Source organism: Acanthochromis polyacanthus, chromosome 8 (assembly GCF_021347895.1).
Source record: "Acanthochromis polyacanthus isolate Apoly-LR-REF ecotype Palm Island chromosome 8, KAUST_Apoly_ChrSc, whole genome shotgun sequence".
NCBI lineage: Eukaryota > Metazoa > Chordata > Actinopteri > Pomacentridae > Acanthochromis > Acanthochromis polyacanthus.
The window spans coordinates 19693117-19716508 of NC_067120.1; the positions used below are offsets into that span (position 1 = coordinate 19693117).

At 41.0% G+C, this 23392-nt stretch overlaps 1 protein-coding gene across 4 annotated transcripts in view; it reads left to right on the forward strand.

Annotated features, from left to right (window-relative positions):
* The window catches only part of cspg4 (chondroitin sulfate proteoglycan 4), a 97304-nt gene that overhangs the window by 62146 nt on the left and 11766 nt on the right, over positions 1–23392 (forward strand). For 2 of the 4 annotated variants that reach the window (XM_051951750.1, XM_051951749.1), the window contains exons 2-8: positions 2513–2676; positions 4440–7994; positions 9804–9992; positions 10164–10439; positions 14955–15131; positions 22414–22612; positions 23084–23215. In XM_051951750.1, coding sequence (XP_051807710.1) covers positions 2513–2676; positions 4440–7994; positions 9804–9992; positions 10164–10439; positions 14955–15131; positions 22414–22612; positions 23084–23215 — 4692 coding nt within the window. Of the gene's footprint in view, positions 1–2512; positions 2677–4439; positions 7995–9803; positions 9993–10163; positions 10440–14954; positions 15132–16876; positions 17152–22413; positions 22613–23083; positions 23216–23392 lie in introns of those variants that run through there. The other 2 variants (XM_051951751.1, XM_051951752.1) reach the window with 2 other exon arrangements.

A 23392-nucleotide genomic window follows, 5' to 3' on the forward strand; every position in this document is an offset into this window, starting at 1 on the left:
TTGTGATGCACTGACCCTCTTCTAAAAGCCTTTTCATTGCTATGCTTTTCTTTCATTCTGTAGGTACGTTTCCCTCTTTGCACACCTAATAGAAAGATGAGCGCAGAACAGGTTTAAGCAAGGGTTCAGAAACAATAGAAGTGTCACAGAGCAGGGCATTTATACAGATAGCATGTTGAAAATGTGCTTTTCCTACATGAAGCCTATTCTACACAGAGCTTTGCAGAGCTTAGCTGGGGAACTAATGAATTCCAGGTACACTGCAGAGAGTAAAGCTTTTGTGTGTATCATTAGAAAATGTGCTCCTGTTCCTGAAGGCAACAGCAGCAAGCTGAATTTGAACCAGAAAATCCCCAGGCAGAATTGTCTTGGCATCGCTCTCTCCTTCAGCTTTTTATCCCCATGCTCAGTGAACAATCCAACAAAAGCTCGGGTTTAAGAACCATGGAGCTCATTGCGATTTTCTTTGTTAATGCAATTGCCTGTAAGAAAAGATTCTGTTCCCCCATTTTTCAGTTTCAGCCTGGAGGCTCCTGTGCAATTAGCACTAGTCTTTCATTTAGAATACCTTAGCCTTACCAGAAACTCTCAGAACTGTACTCAAATAGCTTCTGGCACAGAGAGTAGCAGCTAACGACAATAGCCTCCAAAAAGTGACATTTTGAAAATGAATGATGTGTAACTGTGATAATCTAATTCGATTCAGCAATACAAATGATATTTGCATGTTCAGCACCATTGCATTTTGAATTAGCAGGCATGTTTTCATTGTCTTTCACTAGTTTCTTTCTAATTTCTTTCATTTTTGTTTGTTCGATAAAGTCAAAAGCAGCTTCCTGAGTCATTTATTTCTGAGAAACCAAAATGGCGTTTCTTTGACTGCAGAAGACCGGTGTTTTTCCATAGTGCAGAGCCGAAAGTCCCTGTGTGTATTTGGCCCCGTGCTGAGACCGTTCATCACCGACTTTGTTCATAACAAGGCAGCAGCCTTGGAACCAAAACCAAATACCGCTCACTGACATCACAAAAGCATGGGCGTGATGATAAAAGCTTTGCTTTCGTCCTTGCTGACATCAAAATGATTGTCTTTGTTCACATTTCCGATGTTTGTTGCAGATCTGAGATGGAAGGGTTCATTTACAGGATGAAAATCCAAAGGACAAATGTACCCTTCAGTGTTTGAAGTTGGCAGCATGGCATTAATGTAGATACATCCCAGACACAGACTGCCCTTTAAAGGCGTACACACAGATACACACACACACACACACACACACACACACACACACACACACACACACACACACACACACACACACACACACACACACACGCTCATTTGCTCCTATCTTGAGAAAGTACTTTTTCCGTTTATAGCTATGAATGTGAATGTTTAGTATCTTACTTTCTCCTCTTTTTTTCCCCCTGACTCAGTTATGTCTGAGAGGTTACTCTGTCAGATTTTTTTTTTTGTCTTATGGCATTAAGCCCGCCATCCTGCTGGGCTACTGACTGCTACTGTTGATTTTGAGAGAATATTTTGGCCCTCGTGATCTCAAAGGAATGTTCTTGCTTTGCCACAGCACTGTCTCTTTCAGCTTCTATTCTAAATATTCCAGAACATTAGCATTGCATGATCAGGAGACTGCCTTCTTCGCTGTGTTCCAGTCAGTTTCTGTGTCTTGAACTATCACCCCTCTGAGGGCGAGCGGGTGACTAATGGAAAGCCCCCTTTCTCTATCTTCTGGCTAAGGCTATGGAAAACCCATGCTGAGGAAACAGGGTCTTGGAGGTGGTCCAGTTTAATTTCAGAGCATGTGCACTGGGAAATAATTGACTTCTTCCCTGGTTTACATTTTGTCAAGGGCTCCAGAGAGCACAGTCTGAGGCAGGTGGCTGAATTTGCATATCATTGAAAATGAGACAGCTCAAGCCTAGGAAATCCTGCACCCCAAGACTCTATATGCCCGGAAAACCTCCGCAGGGGTAATGAGTGATGTCTCAGTGAGAGAATCCCTTTGAGGCCAGAGGAGCTCCTCTTCAGCCAGGAGCAGCTGGAGGACACCTGATAATATAGAAATCAGTTCATGAGAAAGTTTCACTGGATTGTAAGACTCTGAAAAATGCTCTTCTAATTGGTTTCTCCAAACTTCCACATCAGAATTCACTGAGTGACCAGTCAGCGGTTGTAGGACGAGTTTATACTCTAGCATCTCGAGCAGGCGTCTTTTTGTGTTCTTCCATTTAAGCCATGTGATGCTGTCGCAGTGAAGAGAATGCAAATGATTAAATCAGGCTGTTTTAGGTTCACGACCAGAATTTGGTATTTTCCTGTTAAAATTACGAAGAAAGGAAAAATTGGTACGCAGTCTAAGAAAAGATATGTATGTGTTGGGAGAAACCTAGAGAATCACAGAGTTTTTCCAGTTGTGTAGCATTCCTTTGATGTCTAGGTAAACATGATGCCTCTTTCTTATCTTAGCATGTTATAACCTATATTTGCTCTTCACAGAATCCTACTTCGGGGACAGCTACTGCAGTTTACAAGCCATCCAAGATGTTTCCACCTTCCACCTGTCACTGCAGATCAAAACGAGTCGGCGAAGTGGGCTGCTGTTCCTGGCCGCAGGTTTGGAGGACTACCTGTTCCTTGAACTCCAGAATGGGAAAATACAGGTGAGTGGTTGATCAGGTCAATTTTCTTTAAAGGCGGTGATGGCACAGATGTTAATGTAAACTAAAAGATAGAGTCAGAAGAATATAGAAAAATATCATATCTGGTCAAATACAATCATTTTGCTCAAACAGTGCCTATCTTGTTGTCCTAAAGGTTAAACAAATTGAAGAGTTTTCATTAGAATGAATTAAAATACACAGTTTTAGTCACGTAAAAAAAAAAAGTCAATGTCATTGTTTGTTTTTCACCGTAGGATGAACAAGTACGAGGAAAACACTTTTACAATTAGCCAAATTAGCAAATACAGTGATAGTTTTTTTTTTTTTTTTTGGGGGGGGGGGGGGCTTTTATTTGATAGGGACAGTGAAGACGCAGACAGGAAAGTAGGGAGAGGAATGGGGGAAGACCTGCAGTAAAGGGGCGTGAGCAGGAGTGGAACTCAGGCTGCTGCGTCAGGGACTCACCCCTGTTCATGGGTCGCCCACTCAGTTGAGCTATACGGGTGCCAAATGCAGTGATAGTTTATATACAGTTCCAGCTCCACACATTCCATTTTTAACAGCAGTGTGTGATGTACCATTTCCATTTCCTTCCTTCTTCTCAGCAGGTTCTGTGTTGTTTTGGAGCATAATTTAAAGCAGTAATAATGCTTAACACATAAAAATGACAGCGTTTTTATTATTACAGCTGCATAGTGATTTATTGCTCACTAAATCCTCCATATAGACATTGCAAATGAAATTAGCAGCTGCAACATGTAGATATGAGAGAACAGGTTATGAACAATGTGACTCTGAATGTAGTTTTGAGATCATTCCAGCATCAAGGGAAGTGACACGTTTCATGATGTGTCACTCTGAAAACTGTCTCAATTGATATGATTTTTCTGTTGTCTTCTCGAGATGTCTCACTGGAATGTGAACCGCGACAGTTTACATCTATAATTAATTGCCTGACATCCTTAAAAAGCAGCAGAATTACCATCATGTATGCTATACCAGTGATTTATGTAGATTCTCCACAGAAAGACGATATAGCTGCATTTTAAATGAGGTGAAATGTCAGGATATGTTCAATAAAAAGAAACATTGCTGTCCTTAGTGTTCTTCATCCTGTTTATTTAGTAATGTGAGATACACTAAACGAAAAGAGTCAAGATTTTGCAAAGATTATACTGCCTTGTCTGTCGGGCATGTGTATGAATTATGGAGCTCAACATTATTTAAGTAAAGATCAGATCTTTGATGTTATCACTGAAACTTCTGGGAACACAATCATTTTAAAAATGTAGTTTAGTCACAACTGAAAACATACCTGAGTCATTTTCAGGGGCTGTATATACACGGCTTGGATGATAAATGTTATATATTATAAAAAACAATGAAGCATAAATTCGAGCACTTTATGAGTCATGGAATTAAACCACCATAAACGGTAAGTGAGAGATCCAGAATGAGCATATTGGAGTATTGTAGCTAGTGTTAATGCATTCAAAGAAAGTTTCTTGTTCATAAATATTGATGGGGCAGTTGTAACCTATAATAATCCCTCTATTTCGAGGGAAGGCATTACCTTTAAACATTAGCTCAGAATCTGTATGGTGTGCACTCTAAATGCTGAACATTTTATAGGACAGCACCAAATAAATGTACATAAATAAATACGCTGTGCACCACAATTGAAATTCAGAACAGTTTCAGTGACAATGTAAGTTCTGACTAAAATGTCTGACTAAAACTAAAAACGTTTTGTTTTTTCATAGGCAAGGATGAACCTGGGAGCTGGTGAGAAAATACTCTCTTCATCTCAAGGAGTACAGCTGAACAATCTTCTGGACCACAAAGTCGTACTGACGCTGCAAGATGGCAAGCTGACCATGATCATCAATGATCTGTTCCCAACCTATGTTCCTGTGGACGATGATGGGGAACAGCTCAATATTGACCTGGGCATTTGGATTGGAGGAACAGGAGAGCTGGACGCTCCCTACCTCAGCACTGCCATTCCCCCTTTCCGTGGCTGCATGACTGAGGTCAAATTTGAATCCCATCAGTTTGATATTCTTAGCTCAGCATTTAAACAATGCCATGACACAAAGGAATCCTGCAGTAGTGAGTTTGAGGCTGGGGATGGTGAAGCAACTAGTTTCATCAGTCCTGATTCCTTTGTGTCCTTCCCCACCTGGAGCAGGGCCAGTGGTGCACCAAGGACCCTCGAATTCCTAATGAAAACCACCATTGAAGATGCTTTGCTTGTTTTCCACCCTGGCCAAGACTCAGATTTTATTGCAATTGGTATTATGAAAGGCTATCTCAAAGGTATGCTGGACCTCGGAGGTGGTCTGGAGGTATTGGACAATACTCAGGTGCAGCTGGATGATGATCAATGGCACAGAGTTAAGGTTCAGGTCAGTCAGAATTCTTTTGTTCTTAATGTGGACAGCCAGGCCTCTTCCCTGCCCCTTGACTCGTCACAGAATCTGGACTTGGTTGGAAATCTCTACTTAGGAGGAGTCCAGGGCAAAATGAAGGAAGTCTTTCGTGACAGCGGGTCTTTAAACCATGTAGAGGAGGACATGACAGCTGAATCCTTCATTGGATGCTTGGGAGAAATCAAAGTAAATCAGAAGGATAGGAGCCTACAGGACGCTTTAGTGACTAAAGATGTTCATGTCAAATGTGAAGGAGAGGACTATGACTACTCAAGTTATTATGACGCAGACACAACTACAACGTCCCCACCTGTCCGCATCCGATATGTCAATATTGACTTGAATGAACTGCACTGCCACCCAACAGATGACGTGCCAGAGATATTCAGAAATGTTACCAAACTTCTTGATGTCACACCATTGTTTGTGACAGAAGGTGGAGAAGCTTTTCTTGATATCAACAACTTATATCCTACATTTGACCTCAGTGCTGCAGGAATGCGTGAGTCTCAGATAATCTTTACTCTCCAGAATGATCCTTGGTATGGCCTGGTTGATATGAACATTAACACAAGGCGCACACAGAAATTCACTCTTTTGGATGTTATCAACAAGAAAATTAAGTACATGCATGATGGAAATGAAAGACATGCAGATCAAATCCAGCTGGAGGTTGTTGCTCACAGTAACGGTTACCTTCCAGAATGTTTAAAAACTCCTCATGATTACATCCTCCCAGTTGAAATTCTTCCTGTCAATGATATACCACAACTTGGTGGAGGAGAAATCACCATCACAGAAAATGGCCGGACTCGTTTGAGTCCCAGCCTCATCAGGATCATGGATTCTGACACACGCTGTGATGAATTAGTAGTAACTGTAACCTCAGAGCCTTCCATGGATGCAAGTTACTTGGAAAATGGTCAGCAACCCGGAAGAAGCGTCTCAGAGTTCACGTGCAAGGAGCTGAAAGATGGACACATTTATTTTGTACACAGAGGGGCTGGTGCTGCCGAACTGACTTTGAAGGTGTCTGATGGGCAGTCAGTCAGCCATTCAACTACTTTTAAGTTGTCTGTCGCACAGCCACATATTACTATTGTCACCAACACCGGCCTTCTTTTGTCTCAAGGAAGCAATGCGTCCATAGGTGTTCAAAATTTGGCTGTTCTTGCTCATCCTCGTAATGGAGATATAATGTATAACATCACACAACCTCTGATGTATGGAGAACTACAGGTTATGACAAGTGATGGAATGTACAAGCAAGTTACATCTTTTCATCAATCTGATCTGGATCAAGAGCGCCTTCGATACTTCAGCACAGACTCAAGTGACCAGGAAGATACCGTGGTAGAGCGGATTCAGTTCAATACCCACCTGGGGCAGTTCACTCTCTGGAACAACACCTTTTTAGTGAAAATCATACCTGCCCAAGTAAAGGTTTCTAACCTTGTAGCACTAGAGATGGAAGACGGTGAAGAACAAACAATTGGACTCTCAGAGCTTCAGGCAGAAGTAAAAGGTAAAAACCCAGCTCCAGAAAATGTTAAGTACATCCTCGTTAAGCCTCCGACACTTGGTACTCTGCAGTTGTCAGACAAAGAGTTGGTTGAAGGTGACATTTTCACCCAGAAGGACATTTTGGACAATACTGTCAGCTACAGTGTCAGATGGCGAAGAGCTGTGGATAGCACAGACCAGTTTCAGTTCAGAGTTTTTGCTGAAGATCAGTATTCTCCTCTGTACACCTTCCCAATTAACATCCTTGCCAATGCAGATGCTTCTGTTTTGACCATTGAGAGGCTGGTTGTCTTGCAGGGTGGTGAGGAAACTCTAAACAGAAACTACCTCTGGATGCAGTCTCCAAGTTCTACAGACTTTGTGTATCGGGTCATACAAGAGCCAAAGTCTGGGCGACTGATAAGGGACTCTCCACCTGGAATGCCTAGATTTGAGGGAGCAATCAGAGTTTTTAGTAATGAAGATCTCCAGCTTAACAGGCTTATTTACAAGCATGATGGCTCCAAGACAAACAGTGATGAGTTCAGTTTCTCAGTAACTGATCAAGGAGCAGAAGGTTCAGACAACCAGGAAACACTGACTGGTGTTTTCAAAATATCTATCCAGTCCAAGAACGAGCATGCTCCTGTGAGGGTTGTGGACAAAGTTTTCAATGTGGTCCGCCATGGTCAGCGTCTGCTAACAACTGATGTCATTCAGTTCAAAGATGATGACTCAGGCTTCAATGACTCTCAAATTGTATACGCACGAGAGGGTATCCTGTCAGGAAATATCGTCGCAACATCTAATCCATCACAGCCCCTTTTCCGTTTCACACAAGCTGACCTGAGAGATAAGAACATCCTGTTCATTCACCATGGAGCAGATCGGGAACGATTCTCACTCCAGGTGTCAGACGGCTTCCACAAGACCACAGCACTGCTTCAGATCCAGGCAGGTGAGCCCTACCTTCGAGTGGTGAACAACACAATCATTGTCATCGACCACGGAGGCACCAAGACCCTTAATACCACCTTGTTGAGTGCCGACTCCAACATGGACATCAGAGATGACACTGAGATCAAGTTCCAGGTTACGTCCCCACCCAGCGATGGCAGGATCATTGTGAGTGGGATTGAGGCTACAACATTCACCCAGGAGGACTTGAAGAAAGGAGTTGTGTCTTATGAGCACAATTATGAGAGCCTGAGGTCCAAGGACTCCTTCAGCTTCACTGTCCAAGCAAGAGGACATTCTGAAGAGGGTACATTCAGGATTAAAATATTTAAACAAGGTTACCTCTCTGAGCCTGAAGTCATAACCAAGGAGGTCATCATTTCCTATGACGGAGAGCACACCATAATCGACCAGGATCATCTCAAGGTAATGTTTGCTTACTATAATATGTTAAGAGACACTAATGTTTTTTTATTGACTGTAGACTTTTGCATATGATCTAAAGTCAACAACTACAACATTTAAATTCACTTGCTTTGCCGACATTCAATCTGTGCTGCACACATTTGTTTTTGTTTAACAAGACAGGTCTAATATTTATACAATTTGGCAGTAATTTTGTTACAGAGCTATCATTGTCTTTTGAAAGTTTATTTTCTCTTTGTGGAAATGCCCTTTCACATGACTCGCCAGGCATATTTTGCTGTTTTGTAACCCTGCCTCTAATCTACATCCTAACCACATGAAAGCAGGGCTAAATATGACTGTAGAGATGCTGCTTTTAATTTGGTTTATGTACTAAATTACACTCTATTAAGGGTGGAAAACAGAGCACCAACTATCCCCTGAGGAGCTTCCTGAAGCCCATTGTAATTTATAAGATGAGTCTGCTTGCACTTCATCTTGAAAGCAATTAATGAGGTTTAAATTGTTGGTCTATTCATATACGCTCTCTATACATATATATCCTGACGTTCAAAATGATGAGGAACTTTTCAGAAAGTAAAAGAATCTTTCTTTTTAAACTTTAGGTTCACAATAGTGTACTTATGGTAAATATGCAGCATTGACTTCTCAGCATGCATACTACTGAAATATGAACCGAACAAAGTCTTGACAGTATGGCCTTTACAAGAAGTAAAATATTGACTTGTCTTCTAGGAGATTTTCCAATGTGTGTCTTGTGAAAAGTAGTATGATTTTCTGAAATATTTTCAAACACAAGCATGACTGCTAAACACTCTAAGGCTCCAGGCTCCAGAGAGCTGATTAAAACTTCTCAAAGTGGGATGACCATAAATCTGCTTGTGTGTAAATCTGCAGCTTGGCCTTAAATGTTCCCAAATGTCACAAATGTCTTTTTAAGTCTCTGTTCCCAGTGCTGTCTGACAATGTGTCTCAACTCCATATCATACATTATAGCAGCTTTACGCTCATGTACTAGAGTTAGTGCAACACTGTTAAAATATTGTTTTATTAGAATTAGTGTACATTCATGTAGCATACTGTGCCTGTTCAAATAGAAAATGACAAGGCAGTTTTGGTCTAAATGCAGCTTTGAAGGAGCCTGTTTCGAATGAAAACTGTTTTCCAAAGTTTTATTAGTCAGTTTGACTTGTTTTGCCAACTGTTGCTGGAGAAGTTGTACAGTCTTCTGCTATTTTTGTCAGCAGCTCTGAGCACTTTTCCGAGAGGAGAGTGGGGTGGGTGGGCCACAGCAGCTATGCAGTCATGTTCACAGGATACTTCAAATTTAGTAATTGTATTATGGATGCCAGCAACTTCAGGTATAGCTGAATATGGCAAGAATTTTGTAATTTTCCAACTCACACAAAGCATTTGTAGAATGAGGATAAGAGATCAGAATCTGACACCACCACCAGATATGGATATGTAGGCTATGCATAGTCACAAAAGCATTAAACCTTATTCAGTGTTTGGGCCTTCCAGGGGTGACAACAGTAAGCAAGATAAGTCCATGTACAGTGAAGGAATAGAGCCTGTGTTACCTTTTTTGACAGAAATCTATGCATTTTCCAGTCATTTCAGACCATTCGATCCACTTAACTGAGCATTACTGCTAGTTTAACTCGCTACACTACTACAAATTAGTGCAAAACTGCGTTCTTAACAAGTCTGCTAGACACCTCTGTAAGTTTATCGTTCTTCAAAAACAGTAATGATTTATTATAAGATCAAAAATGCAAATTGCCAGTGTGTATCTTTGTCTTTTAGGTGGACCAAGCTGATATTCTGCCCACAGAAATGGTGTTCACAATTAAACAACCTCCTCGGCTCGGTCATGTGGTCAAGCTGACAAACAGTTCAGACAGCACGGCCTCACCTGTCCCCGACTACATTCACTCCTTCACCCAGGAAGACATTGATCAGGGCCGCATTCTCTACTTGTCTACATCCATCCAGGTTCATTGTCATCTAATGTATTCTGCTGTAATAAATCAGATGTGGCAGCTTGCTCTCTTTCATATTCACAATGAGAATAAAATCAGACAGCAGACAGCCACAGTCTCTGACGGGTCTACGGTACAAGGTTTATTTTTAGCGCGTCAATAACTTCAACTTTAACTCTTTCAGGGCAGCGACAGCTTCACAGTGGACGTCAGTAATGGTTTTACCACAGTGGAGGACCTGGACATCATTGTGAACGTCGTGCCCCGGCTCATCCCCATCCAGACCTTCAACTTCACTGTGAGGGAGGGCTTCGGCAGAGTAATTAATACAGACGTTATAAACATCTCACATCCCTTCTACAGCTCAGCAAACATCGAATTTGTTGTGGAAGAGTCACCGCAACACGGCGACATCCGCTACCAGGATGGAGATGAACTTTCTTACTTTACATGGGAGGAGGTATGTAGAAAAAATAATAAATATGTTCACACATTCCAACAACGGATATCATAGACACCTGAAAAATCACATCTCACCAGCACTTCATTGTTTCTCACCCATATAGTACTTTTGACATATATGTTTGCAGGAGCTATCCAAAGGTGAAGTTGCTGCTGGTATTGGCATGATTAGCTGCTGGCTAATGAACAAAGTCACTGGCTATTTGCTTTATGCCAAATGACACAGCCCTTCTGCCATATATGTGTTTTTTGGCATTATTTCCAGCACCAATACTGTGCTTCCATTCCATACACATATTTGCCAAGAATGTCTGACATATAAAGATAAAGACACATATAAAAAGGAAAACCGACAGACATGTAATCATCTCCAATTTTTGAAAAATCTGTTTTCCCATTTGGCTTCTCTTGCTGTTTTCTAAGTTCCATTCAAAATTCTGACATTTGCTTTAGTCCTGCTTATTGGCAGATAGACGTCGTGAAACTGAAGACTTTATTTACCAGTTGACTGGTTCCACCAAATGGTGAGCGTATGTGTGCCACATGCATTGCCAAGTCCACCAAAGCAAATTTGATTCTCAGTCTAACGTTGTAAGGACTGGGTTGATTTTTTTTTTTCAAAGAAGAGTGTTTATGAAGAGCACCTGATTTTTATTTGGGGAAAAATTCATAACATGCCCAAATTCAAAAACATCCCAGTCGAAAAAAAAAAGTAATCCATGACTTATCCGCATCTTAATGCCTCCAGGGAGGACAACAACTTCCTCTCACAACTAGATGACGGCGGTTGTTCAGGAGGATTACAACTGTGAGGTGTCGCCGTGGAACTTTCCCCCGGTTACTACTCAGTGCTGTTTTGGATTTGTTGTGTTGAAGCAGATGGAGAGGGGTGGGAGATTCTGGGAGCTGCTTCTGCACAGCTATCTGCTCTTCTTCCACGTGCTGCAGAACACCCCAGCTTTAGGAAAATATGAAAAATGCATGAGTACTTACTGGTGGAAAAACCTCATGCATTCTGAATGGACCACATAGTTTAGTGGAGCTAGTTAGACACATATCTTATAGCTCCTACATCTAGCCCTGGTCTGCCCTGACTCTGCTCTGCTGTGCTGAAGCATTGTGGAAAAACTGACGAGGCCTTTGGACCGCCTGAAGCCAAAATAAACTGGTCTGGTGTATTCCTATAATAATGTGTGAGAGCAGACAAACCTCCCGCGCTTTGCAACTGCCAGACTCACTCATACTCTCTCTTAAAGATTCGAATGCACAACTCGAATGAGTCTAGTGCACAGCAGTGAATATGTTTATTGACTGGAGACACAAAGGAACATGGATATCATCATAAGCCACTATGGAAATAGAAATAGTAAGGAAAGAATGTTTTTTACATCGCTTTGCGTGATGTTATGTGTGCACTGTCTGCACTCTTTTCTTTACTGTTATACTCGGACACAGTTAGTTATCCCAAATGAGAAAGACAGTGAAGAATGAATGTCCAATAAATGTCCACAGCTGAAGAAACACTGGAACCAGGCAACATATGTTCCAAAATTAAAGTCGGATGTATGTGTACATCTCTGTACTTGTGTGTTTTTCCCTCTAAACTCAATGCTGTTTAAAGCTTGACTGGGCAAGTCACTGGACACTGCTACTCGTCTGTATACAGATCTACATGAATGCCAATCACACGAATGTTCAGTAACTCTATTTGCCATGTGGCACAAATGTGCAAAGAAAACACAGAATCCATGTCAGACAATAAAGTCATGTATATATCCAATAATTTGAAACACTTTGTTCTAATAGGCCTTTGTTGTAATCAGGTTCAGCGATCCATCAGGTCTCTATTAAGCCCTCCATCTGTGGTAACCTATAAAAGTCCACACTGTCCTCTTTATTTGTTCACCAAGTACAAAATGTGTTCAAAGTGAGCAAGTTTGTACAGTTTATACAAGCAATTTTCAAAAATACAGTAGCCACACAGAGCCTGGCATTTTTTCATCAATCAAAAGTGAAAGTAAATCAATTATGCAGCTTGCTGACACACACATCAGTCTTTCTCAGAGTTGGCCACGTGTCCAACAACCACCCACTGTTTATTGTCCCAGCAAGCAGACTGATTGTCTCGCTGACTTTCCCTGATCGGTAATGATGATGGGGGTTGTTATTACAGAAGGATGCCAGTCATATGGGATCCATTTGGCACTTCCTGCCCTCTGAAGCAGGTCCCCTTATCCCAGTGGTTTACTGGTATTTGTCTAGAAACAGTTCTCACTGTCTTCTTTGCAGAGAAGAACTCTGACTCTTTGCAAATTTGTCAGAAAGAATCTGAAGAAAAGATTATGTACATTGATTATTTGATCCAGAGAGGATTAAACAACTTAGAAACAAGAACATAAGATGCTGGGTGCAGAGTCTTCTTTTCTGCATGCAGAGAGTCAACAGAGTTAAATGGCCGAGCCACAAGTTGCTGTTTTCCATCTAGCTCGCTTGACAATGGGTGACTGATTCCTTTGTGCATCTGGTTTCTCTCAAGGTTTCGTCCCATAAGGGAGATTCTCCTTGTTCCTGTGTTGCTGTCAGGCTTCGAGACCTGATTATAGTCTTTGTCTCAGAACTTTGAAAAGCTACATTATAGTATCTACTTAGACTAACAAAACAAAAGGCACAGTGTATAGTCTACGCAGATACAGCAGTACATTTTTCATTTTTGTCTTATTCCAAAAGCATAGACCTTTTAAAGTAATGGTGTTGGATTATAGTTTCATCTTTTTTCAAGCCAAATACCTGATTCTCATATCTGTTTATTGAATATAAGGTTACACTGGGGAGACCGTTAGTTTAACCCAACATTAAGACTGGAGGCAGAGAAATCAGCTAGCCTAGGCCCATCCAAAAGAAAAATAAAATTACCAGAACCTCAGAGTCCCATTAACATGCTCTATGTTGTTTGTTTAGTCTCTGTAAAAGACTTCTCTTTATGATAAGCTAAGTGTCTCTTGGCTAATGTAGCATAGTTAGCCTACAGACCTGCCTGTGTTATTTATCTTCTGATCTAGCCCTTGGGAGGACAGTGGAAGAGCACATTTACAGACTGCTTTTCAAAACCAAAGTCACAAAGTGCAGTGTAACAAACTGCAGTTGTGAGCAGCTCCATCCATACTAGTTTATGTTATTTATGACTGTATTGGATCCTCAGCTGTCCTCGGCTTATAAAGACAAGGCAAGGTAACAGTTCAAGTGGACTGAACTTCATTATGAAGAATAAGCCTCCTGCTGTATATAGACACCATGTGGAATTGAAAGGGATATAAAGGCTTCTCTGGATATTTAGTGCTGCGTTCCGTAAAGCTGGAGGTCTCGCAAGAAATTGACTTTTAAAGATGAAAGCTGGAGAGGTCAGGATATTCAGATTACAGCTGCTTCAAGATTTTTTCCAGCCGGTGATTTAACACCTAAAAACCTATCTTTGTGGATCATAGTTACACTTTTAGAGCTTTTTTCCACAGGAAAAATAATCTGTTAATGCCTTGGAATGGCTTTCAGAGTAGCTTCCTCTAGAATGTGCAGATGTACGAACCCTGCCTCTATCTCCACCCACCTCTCCACTACTTGCTGCAGCTCAGGCATACCAGTTCACCTCTGATCAAACAACGGAAAACTACACTGCGCAATGGCAAGTTAGACACACATGATCAAACCCGAAAATAATTGTGACGAAAAATAATGATACAGAAAATTGACAGGATTGGTTCTTTAAGTTTGTTACATGTGAAGATTGTAACAAATGTCGTCAGTACTCTACAGTTTCAAAGTGGAAATGTTCAGCCATGGTGTTCACTGCTTATTTTGCTGATCATGTGTCTACTAGCATATAAATAACACCATATGGACCTAGTAATGATGTAAAAGACTTTTTTTTTTACTGAAAGTGGTCTTTAAAGGTCAGATTAAAAACTCAGTGGTTTCTGCATTTCCCATAATGCAACCAGCAGCATCTTCTTGTTACATGCTCCCTGTTGAGGAAGCGCCCACATGTTCAGTTTGCAAAAAAGACTTTCTGCTCTAAATGTGTAGCCTCCAAGCCAAAGTCGTGATAATTCAGGTCCTCCAGAGCCACAGGAGACATTAGACAACTGTTTTCACAGGCTGAGTAATAATTCAAATGAATTGGGAACTGACTGTTGTGACTATAATTACAAGTGTTCCCCTTTTAAGGGAAATTGGATTCATCTGAAAAGAATCACAGTAATTAAGGAAATGAGTTATGGAAATCTTGAGGTAGAAACTATGCCATCAATTGAAGTTTCTTCTAGATACCAGAGTTTATTTAAGTTTACCAGGATGCAGTCACTCCCTGGTTTCTCAGAACTAGAGTGTCCCTTGTGCTGAGAGACACAAGCATGCAGTAAAAAATTTTTCCACCTTTTAGGCTCCCCATTTTATGATGTTTCCTACCACTCAGGTCTGATTCAGAATTGAGTGACAACTGAATCTTTTTTGTTTCCTGCAGATGAAATCGGGACAGATCTACTACATGCATGACAGCACCGAGAGCACGGAGGACAGTTTTACACTCTCTGCCTCGGCTTATGAGATTGAGCGGCGAAGCCTCCCTGTCACCATCTCAGTTACTGTCATCCCACTGAACGACGAGCCCCCAAAACTCACCCGTAACACAGGACTGGAGGTATGCTTTGCTCTTTGAAAGCGCGCTAGCTGTTACTTTGAGCTTTCCTCCAATGTACTCAGAGCTAAACGAGCTGGAAAACACTGCTAGAGGAAACCTTTGTATACCTGTAAAATGTAAACGTTTGTTAGTTTGCAGCTCTTTTCCCTTTAGTATATTTCACCTGATGAGAATTCAAGTTGACCACCACCTTTCTTTTAGTGTTAAGGAGGAAAGAAACTTTCTAATGCAGTGAAAACACAGGAGAGAGAAGAAATTGTGGAAAAACTAACTTGCCTCCCTACGGTTTATTTCAGGTTACTTTTGTTTTTTCTTCTCTGCTGCAATATGCCTGCAAAAGACCTCATTTGACTTGAGCATGTGTGATTGACAGGCTGTAGACATTCCCACCTGCTCCAGACTTTGCATGTTTGGTCTGATGCCCAAACCACACAAAAAAACTGAAAGAACGTCAGATTAATGGCTTTATGACAGTTGATGAGATTCTCATATGTTGAGAGGAGGTCAATTTATAAAGCCTACCTCTCTAGCGTTTTATGCTTTGCTTTAGTTTGATTTTCTGACAAAATAGCATGTGGATTTCCCACAAGAGAAAGATGAGATGAAGACACAAAAGGTGCTCTGATGGCGTCAATCTAAGCTGATACGGAATCACAGTTCTCGGACTTAATGAACTCTGAATGAACTCAGAGGGCTTTACTGATCTTTCTCACATCCATACTGGATAGTTTCAGCCGCAGCTACGGTCCACTATCATGAATCCTGTATGAACTGAGGATTAAATTCACTTCACGCAGCCAGTAAAATAAATGCAGAGAATTTGTACATATATATAGACACAAGCCTCACATATGATGACACATTCTACGAAGTGGACTGCACAGCATCTTTTATAAAGAGCATAGAAGTGACTTAGCATCTTCTCAGCCTGACTGCTTGGAAAGTAAAGATGCAGAAAGTGAATCATGTAAGTCACGTAACGATAAAAGGGCAATGATTCACTACTGTGTGCAGGCAATTAAATTTCAGGCAGAATTTCATCTATACGGTATCTGTGTGCTTATAATGCAGTTCCAGATTTGCTGATATCTCAGTTTCTCTCTCCCTGCTCGAAAGATATTTATTTAGGCAATACTGTAAATGCCCCATATTGAACAGTTAAATTTGATTAAACCATGAGATTTAGACATTTTAGAAATATCACAGACAGCTAATATTTAGTCATTTGTCTAATTTCTGTGTATAACTTTAACTTGAGAGTATTATTTTCACAATGGAATTCAGTTAAATGTTAACATAGTCATGAAGAGAAGCACGTGTGATCATTGGGTTTCAATTATATTTAAAGGATAAGGATTCTCTGCAGAAGTGTAGTTGGATAATATGCTTCCTCTCTTCAGTTAATTCTGATGGCATTAGTTAGTAGTGTTGACTTGTGTCAATGAAGGTCCTTACACATGCACGCTGGCTCTGTGAAAAAGATTTCCGCTGTGAAAAGAAAAGGTGTGCATTTAACAGCATCCTTATCTAAGAGAATCTGCAGTGGGCTCATGGTGTGTTTGTGTCATGAAAGAAAAGTTCTGAAGGATAAATAGAGTAGATTCTACTGTAAGAGTTGTCAGGCAGTTGGAAAAAGCCAGCAGTAATCAGCTCACAGAACTGGAAACAAACTGTGTCATTCAGCCCTCCCTGCTCTGCCTGCGGCTCCTCGTCTCCCTGGCAACCCGTATTTTTGGAAAACCAAGATGGTCGACGAGACCGCGGCTTTGCTGGCAGAGTGAGGGCGGCTTCCAATCCCTGCGACTCCTCCGCTGCGGCTGCAGAATGTAACATAATAATATGTGGATGTCTAACCCACACAGAGCAGGGGCTGGCCCGGCGGCACTTGGATTGATTTAAGGCAGGAAGTGTGTGTGTGTGTAGTGACCTCTGCAGCAGATGATCAGACATGATGGCTAACAGCGTTGTGATCAGGCTCTGCTCAAGCTCACTGTTGATCCCATTTGGTCCAGTGTTTCAGGTACAGCTGGTTATAATTAGAGTTTACAGTCTGTCTCTGTTTCTCTGCCTATTATTAACTTGAATAGTGAGTAGTTGTCTATCTATCTATCTATCTATCTATCTATCTATCAGCATTTGTGCAATTTGACATTCTCTTTTGCATCTCTTACAGCTGTATCACGATTCTAATGTCTCGTCTTTGAAGGCTGCCTTTGTCCCCTTTTGCTAAGTATAGTAATTTTGTTCCATCTTTCATCAAAACATAAAGCAGGAGAGAAGACCTGTGGCTAATCTTCATCTGAGAGAGAAATATCATGCAGATGAGAAGCTGAAACCAAAATGGATTTCATAATATCACTATGTTCTTTCTGGTTGGTGCTTTCCTGCAGTCCATCCAGCTATAGCTCCTGCTCCCCAGCATAGACTTAGGAACACACTAGTGGACCTTGTACCTAAACCGTCCAAGATTTCAAATCGTTTTGGATGCAGCCTCAGACATCTGGCGCCCCTCACAGTCTCAAACATTCAGGAGATAGTGGTATCCTGTTGAGTCACCAGCAAACTAAGTCATTTGCCTATGGCTGCTACTTCATTACGGCCTCCAAATGAAATATCAGCCATTATGTCCAATCAAATTGAATTTGCAGTCCATCCTCTTAGGTGCTAACTGCATTGATTGTTATATAAACTATCAATTTGCAAGACCATTTTCAGATTACCTGCCCTAGATTGTCTGCCGCTTCCCTGATTTGGAGAGCGAGCTAATGTGGCCATCTAGTGTTAGGCGCTGAGGACTGCACCGTAAAAACTGAACTGAACTAGTGGCAGCAATACCTTGAACTCACGTCACTCTTTTCAGTTTTCATGAAAGCAGTTTTGTAATGTAAATTCAGTTTCCTGTTGAGGTTTTAAATTACCTTTTAATATGTCTTTCAAAGAAGAAGCACATTTCAACAGAGCATAATTAGTGCTGCTTTAGTAACTCAGTGAAATTCCTCACTGTAAGGTCACTTCACACTTTCATCTATTTGGAATCGAATGGTCACAGAAAAAGCTGTCAACATGCTGCAAAACCAGTTAAAGGCCTTTGACTGTTATTCTGCAGGAATTTTAACATCCCACAGAGGATCAGACCTTCTGTCATTAGAAGTGAGTGTTAATTAGCTCTCTTTTATATACTTGTTAACTGTAGCAGCTCATGTTTAAAATAGTCCAAACTATTGCTAGATGTGTAATTCACAGATCATTTGCAATGAGGATAATTTAAAATAAAACAAAATGTGGTTTGTTAGATGTTCCAGGAAGGAGATTCTAGAAGTATCTCTGTGTGCTTCAGGTTATTCAGCTCTCATCGGTAAATTATCATTAACTAGATCAATCTGTGTCTTCGCAAATCCGTATTCTAGACCAACAGGAGAGTTTCTCTTCTGCCTCTATGCTCAGAAATTGTTGGATGCCCGAGGTTCCTCAGATTAGCATTCACCTCGGAAATGCAGCTCTTTCATTCCTTTGCACCCTATACCCTGAACAAATGGCAGTACGCTCTTAACTTTTACTGCAACACCCCCTGAAAATGTTGTGTTTACTAACCTGCAGTGGTTTAATTTCTCACCTTGCTGCAGCGATGCTACATGACCACATGACATTACCACCAGAAGTGGTTACAGGCGCTACGAAGCACACTTCTGACCACACTCATCAGGGACGCTGCATGTGGTCAAAGGAGAAACAGGCTTAAAACTGAGTGTTAAAGTTAGTCTGTGAAACTTGGAGCTTTCTTGGAATCTGTTAGAAGGTTTGTGAAGGATTGTACAGTTGGGATTTAATTGTGAGACTTTTGTAAATGTACAATAAACAAATGCTAAGCCAGAGGTGTCCAAAGGCTTTTGTCTTGTGGCTGCGGTTTTGTTAGCACAAACCCTTCTCAATATTAACATCATATCTCCTGTTGCTTCTTGCCAGAAGCTTCTTTCCCTTAAATCTGGAACAGCACGAGCTCTGTTTGTAGTTTTTGCCTGCAACAGTGTTTCTTAATGCTTAGAAATTGGCCAGGTGGGTGGTGCTATTATCGGCTGAGTCATCTCTGCATACTGTACCATTTCAGGACAACCAGAAGGTCTGTCTCTGAGGGTTTCTGTGAGGAGAGAAATAAAATAGAGGGGTGGGCATGCACAGAGCAGCTGTCTTGTCCTTGGTGCACAGGGGAAAGTGGGTGTTCTGCCTTAAGGCAAACAGATCTGCGTCCACCCTCTCTAACAGAGTCCAGATTTGGCTCAGAATGTTTGGGTTAGTCTGCACTCACCCACCATCAGCGTGCCCCTGAACAAACTATCGGGCCCTGCTTTCTGCAGCCCTGAAAAACAAACTGCCCTGGGGAGACCGAGATTCTCCAAAGCCTCATATCACAGGATCTCTGCAGGATTGAACAAGAAGGTGGATAAAATGCCCCCCTGTTTGTTGATGTAGCCTGATATGATGCTGTTTTCAGCTCAACTGAAAATATTCCTGCACATTTTCCTGGACAGGTGACCTCCATCCTGTCATGGAGGCATCAGACACATAAGACGTTATCGCCCTCAGGGGTGTTCCTTTCGACACCCTCAACCAGACCCTCAATGGTTAAACAATCATCAGTTCCAGTCACAGTCTGGTAAAACAGTCTTTGTAGGTATTTCAGCTGCAGTGTTGTTGATGGAGACACACAGTGAGTTACAGGTTTAGTGGAGTCAACTCTTTAAACAGTCTGCAAATCTAAGAAGTAAACCTCCTGAAGCTGAAGGTCCAGGGATCATCCCTAAAATTAATTACCTGCTTACTCCCAAACATGGAAACCTCTGCTCTCCACCTTCAGGCACCTGAATCTAAATCTGAAGGACTTTAAATGTAGTATGAAACAGAGATAAATAGACATTTAAACATACTTACTTATGCTGTTGAAACAACAGTTTAGACGTTTAAAGACCTTTCAAATAAATGAACCTTGATATCTGGTCACCTTTTGGCTTGTAAATGATCAAATTAGTACTTATCCTGGTTGACTAAGCATGAGCATTTTTCATTACAGAGATATTCAACATTCATTTTATATTATCACATTGTGCTGTAAAGGAACACCAGATATCCCTGCCACCTGCTGCAGCCAGAATCCACATAGTGTATAATAAAGTATTATTCTTCCTCATAATGGCACAGTTTGTTGTTTAATACAATCCTACATGTTGTATTAAATTCTTTCCACTTATGTGACATATTTCATGTTGTTTACGTATTTTTTTCTTATATGTTACACCTCAGCGCACACAAATACTGAGGTCTTGCAGTGAAACAGGACTGCTGATTTCACTTCTGCTCAAAGCCTACTTGTCTTTGAACTCGTCACCAGCTATAAAAGTTATTTGTGAGGAACAAAGACACTATCGAGTAGCAAAGAAAAAGAAAAAAAAGAAGCACAGAGAGTGTAATGATGGATTACGGCTTTGAACTGTTGATACTGTGTGTTGCAGCGATAGAGCTTTGATGGAGTGTCAAACTGAATGGGATGTTATAAGCAGTGGACTGTAAGGCAACTAAATTATACACTTCACAACCCATTTGTTATACTGGACAAGTCTTGAGGAGTCTGAAATACTAGAAATGACACAGAGGACTTAAAAAGACAACATTTGTGTGGTTTTACAAGTGTAAAAACTCACTTTAAAATTTAAAAAATGAGGAAATTGAGCATAGAAGGGTTCTGGGGATGCTGGTTAGCTGATCAGTCTACTGCTTCATTCAAGGGTAAAATACATGAACAAGCCCTGGATTTTTCCGATAGTGCCACACCAAGATTATTATTGTTTGAGGAGTTATGCCAACAAATATAGAGTCAATAGCCGTATAATTTGGTACAAGATAGCAACTTACTGTAGGTGATCGCTTAAATTCTGTATTTCATTTTATTTTATTCCAATACTTTTCTTTAATGGACTAACACTGAACGCACTAAACTAAGGGTGATAAGGTAAACATTGTAGCTGCAATATCTGTAATTTATTCTTTTCACTGTGAACATGTTAACACGAATACAATAGCATTTAGCTGAAAGCAACAAAGTCCCCAAATACAGTCTCACAGAGCTTTATATTTCAGTGACCAGGCATTTTTCCACTATAATGTGTCTAGATATATATTTTAATCACCTGTAGAGTAACGTCAATAATAGCTTAAACATTTAGAGTGCAATTACAGTAGATTACAAAATAAATCCCACCTTAAAGCACTTAAGAGCTGAAGCTGTTAATGCACCATGCCTAACTTGTATTATTTCGCGGTCCATTTTCAAATTCCCATGAAAAACTTGGCACATGTAGACTGTGTAGATTTTAATAGCACAGCAACATTTTCTCCAATTTAGATAACAGCAATCAACATCAGGGTTTTCAAAAGGCAGCCACCATTAATCTCTTGCTCTTTTTTCTTCGTGGGAAGGAGCCTCATTAGAGCAGAATGCTACAACAGCTACTGTAGGTTAAATTTAAGTTTTGATTTGTTGTTTTTCGGCTGGAAAACCTCTCAGTTTTTGTGTCTCTTAATCTACCCACCCACTAGTTCTACTCTGACAGTCAGAGTAGGCTACTGGCACAGAGGTACATGAGGCGAGATCAGAGGAACTCACAGTAACTCAGTAGCATATGTACTGTAAATGGATAAAATGCATTTGTACTATATAGCATCTTCACCTCCGAGTATAAATGACGCTTATTGAGTGACACTTGAAACGTTAACACCTGAGACTGAGGTGTCTTCTCTCCTCTTCCTGCTGCCGGAGGCTTCTTGCTCTTTACCCGGACTCTGGAGAAACAGGGAGAGAGGTATTGGAGGGCGAATGGCTTTCCAGATCGATACGTACCTCTTACTGCAGGGCACCCTCAGCTCACTCTCCCCACTGATTCCAGCTATTTAAGAATGTCTTTCGAGGGATCTGGCCCATTTCTTTCAATTAATGCTCCTTTCAGCTGGCCAACCATTAGAAGTCCATTAAAGACCCTCCACCCAGGAAGAGTCGTTCAGCTTGCACTGCTGTGCTCCATCTTCTGATAACAGGAGGGTCTAGACTGCCATGGAGAAATAATTAACCTTTTAAAATTGTTACTTTGGTGGGGGCTGTTTGTGGGACAGGCTTGCTCTGGAGTTTATACTTGTGTATATTCTATATCTCCATCTATCTGTCTTAGGCTGTTTAATATGTGGTGTTTTTCATCTCCGTTTCTCTCTCTCTTCTCCTGTCTTTGATATTTCACAGGTTCTCGCCGGCGAGGAAGCTGACATCACCGCCAGCATGCTGAGCACTGAGGATGCTGATACCCCTGCAGACGAACTGGTTTACCAAGTCGAAATGCCAACCAATGGGATGGTGGCGTTGAAGGAGGCGCCAGAGGAGGAAATCCTAAATTTCACACAGGCTCACATAAACAAAGGAGAGGTCATCTTTATTCATGAGGGTGAGAACACAAGAATGAGAGGACAAGTCAGACTGTATGATGCATCTTTGTTTTTATATTAGTATATTGTCGATTCATCTGTGATCCTTAGACTGCTGCTATTACAACAAACTTAAACTTGCTTAAACATAAGTCTCCGCATTTTTCTCAGCAGAAATTTCCATGTCTTGTAAAGTAATCAGGGTGTTTCTGGTACTGATCAATAAGCCAATTAAACCCTGCAGATATGTGTGTAAAAAGTGTATTTAAACAAGCTCTTTATTTGCTCCTTTACTGTGACAAGTAAATTCTTTTTGTTAATCAAGGCAACAAAGGTAGACCAAGTTTTAAATTATTTTTTTTTTACCTTTATAATTGCAGTGACTCAAGGTTTAAGAGAGACAAAAAGAAATAAAAACTAAGACTGACAGAATCAAAGATTTTACTAAATCAATGATGAGGCACAAATATCCAATCTGGTCTCCTCCCCAGGTGAAGAGTCTGGTGGTTTCAGCTTCACTGTGACAGACGGAGAACACACTTCTCCTCTCTACCAATTTGTCGTCACTGCCAGACCTCTCACCATCACCATGGTAACGCAGGAGGAGCTCATGGTATTTCCAGGTAAGGTGCCAAATTCCTCCAGATTTTAAGCCGTGAAGGTAGTTTGACCACAACAATCAGTGTGTGGTCATTCATACAGCAATTCAATAGCAGGTCATTTTTAATAATGTTTTGTAGTCATTCACCTCATTCAAGTCCTTCCCCTGGAGCAAACAGAGTTTCGGGAGCACTCTTAGG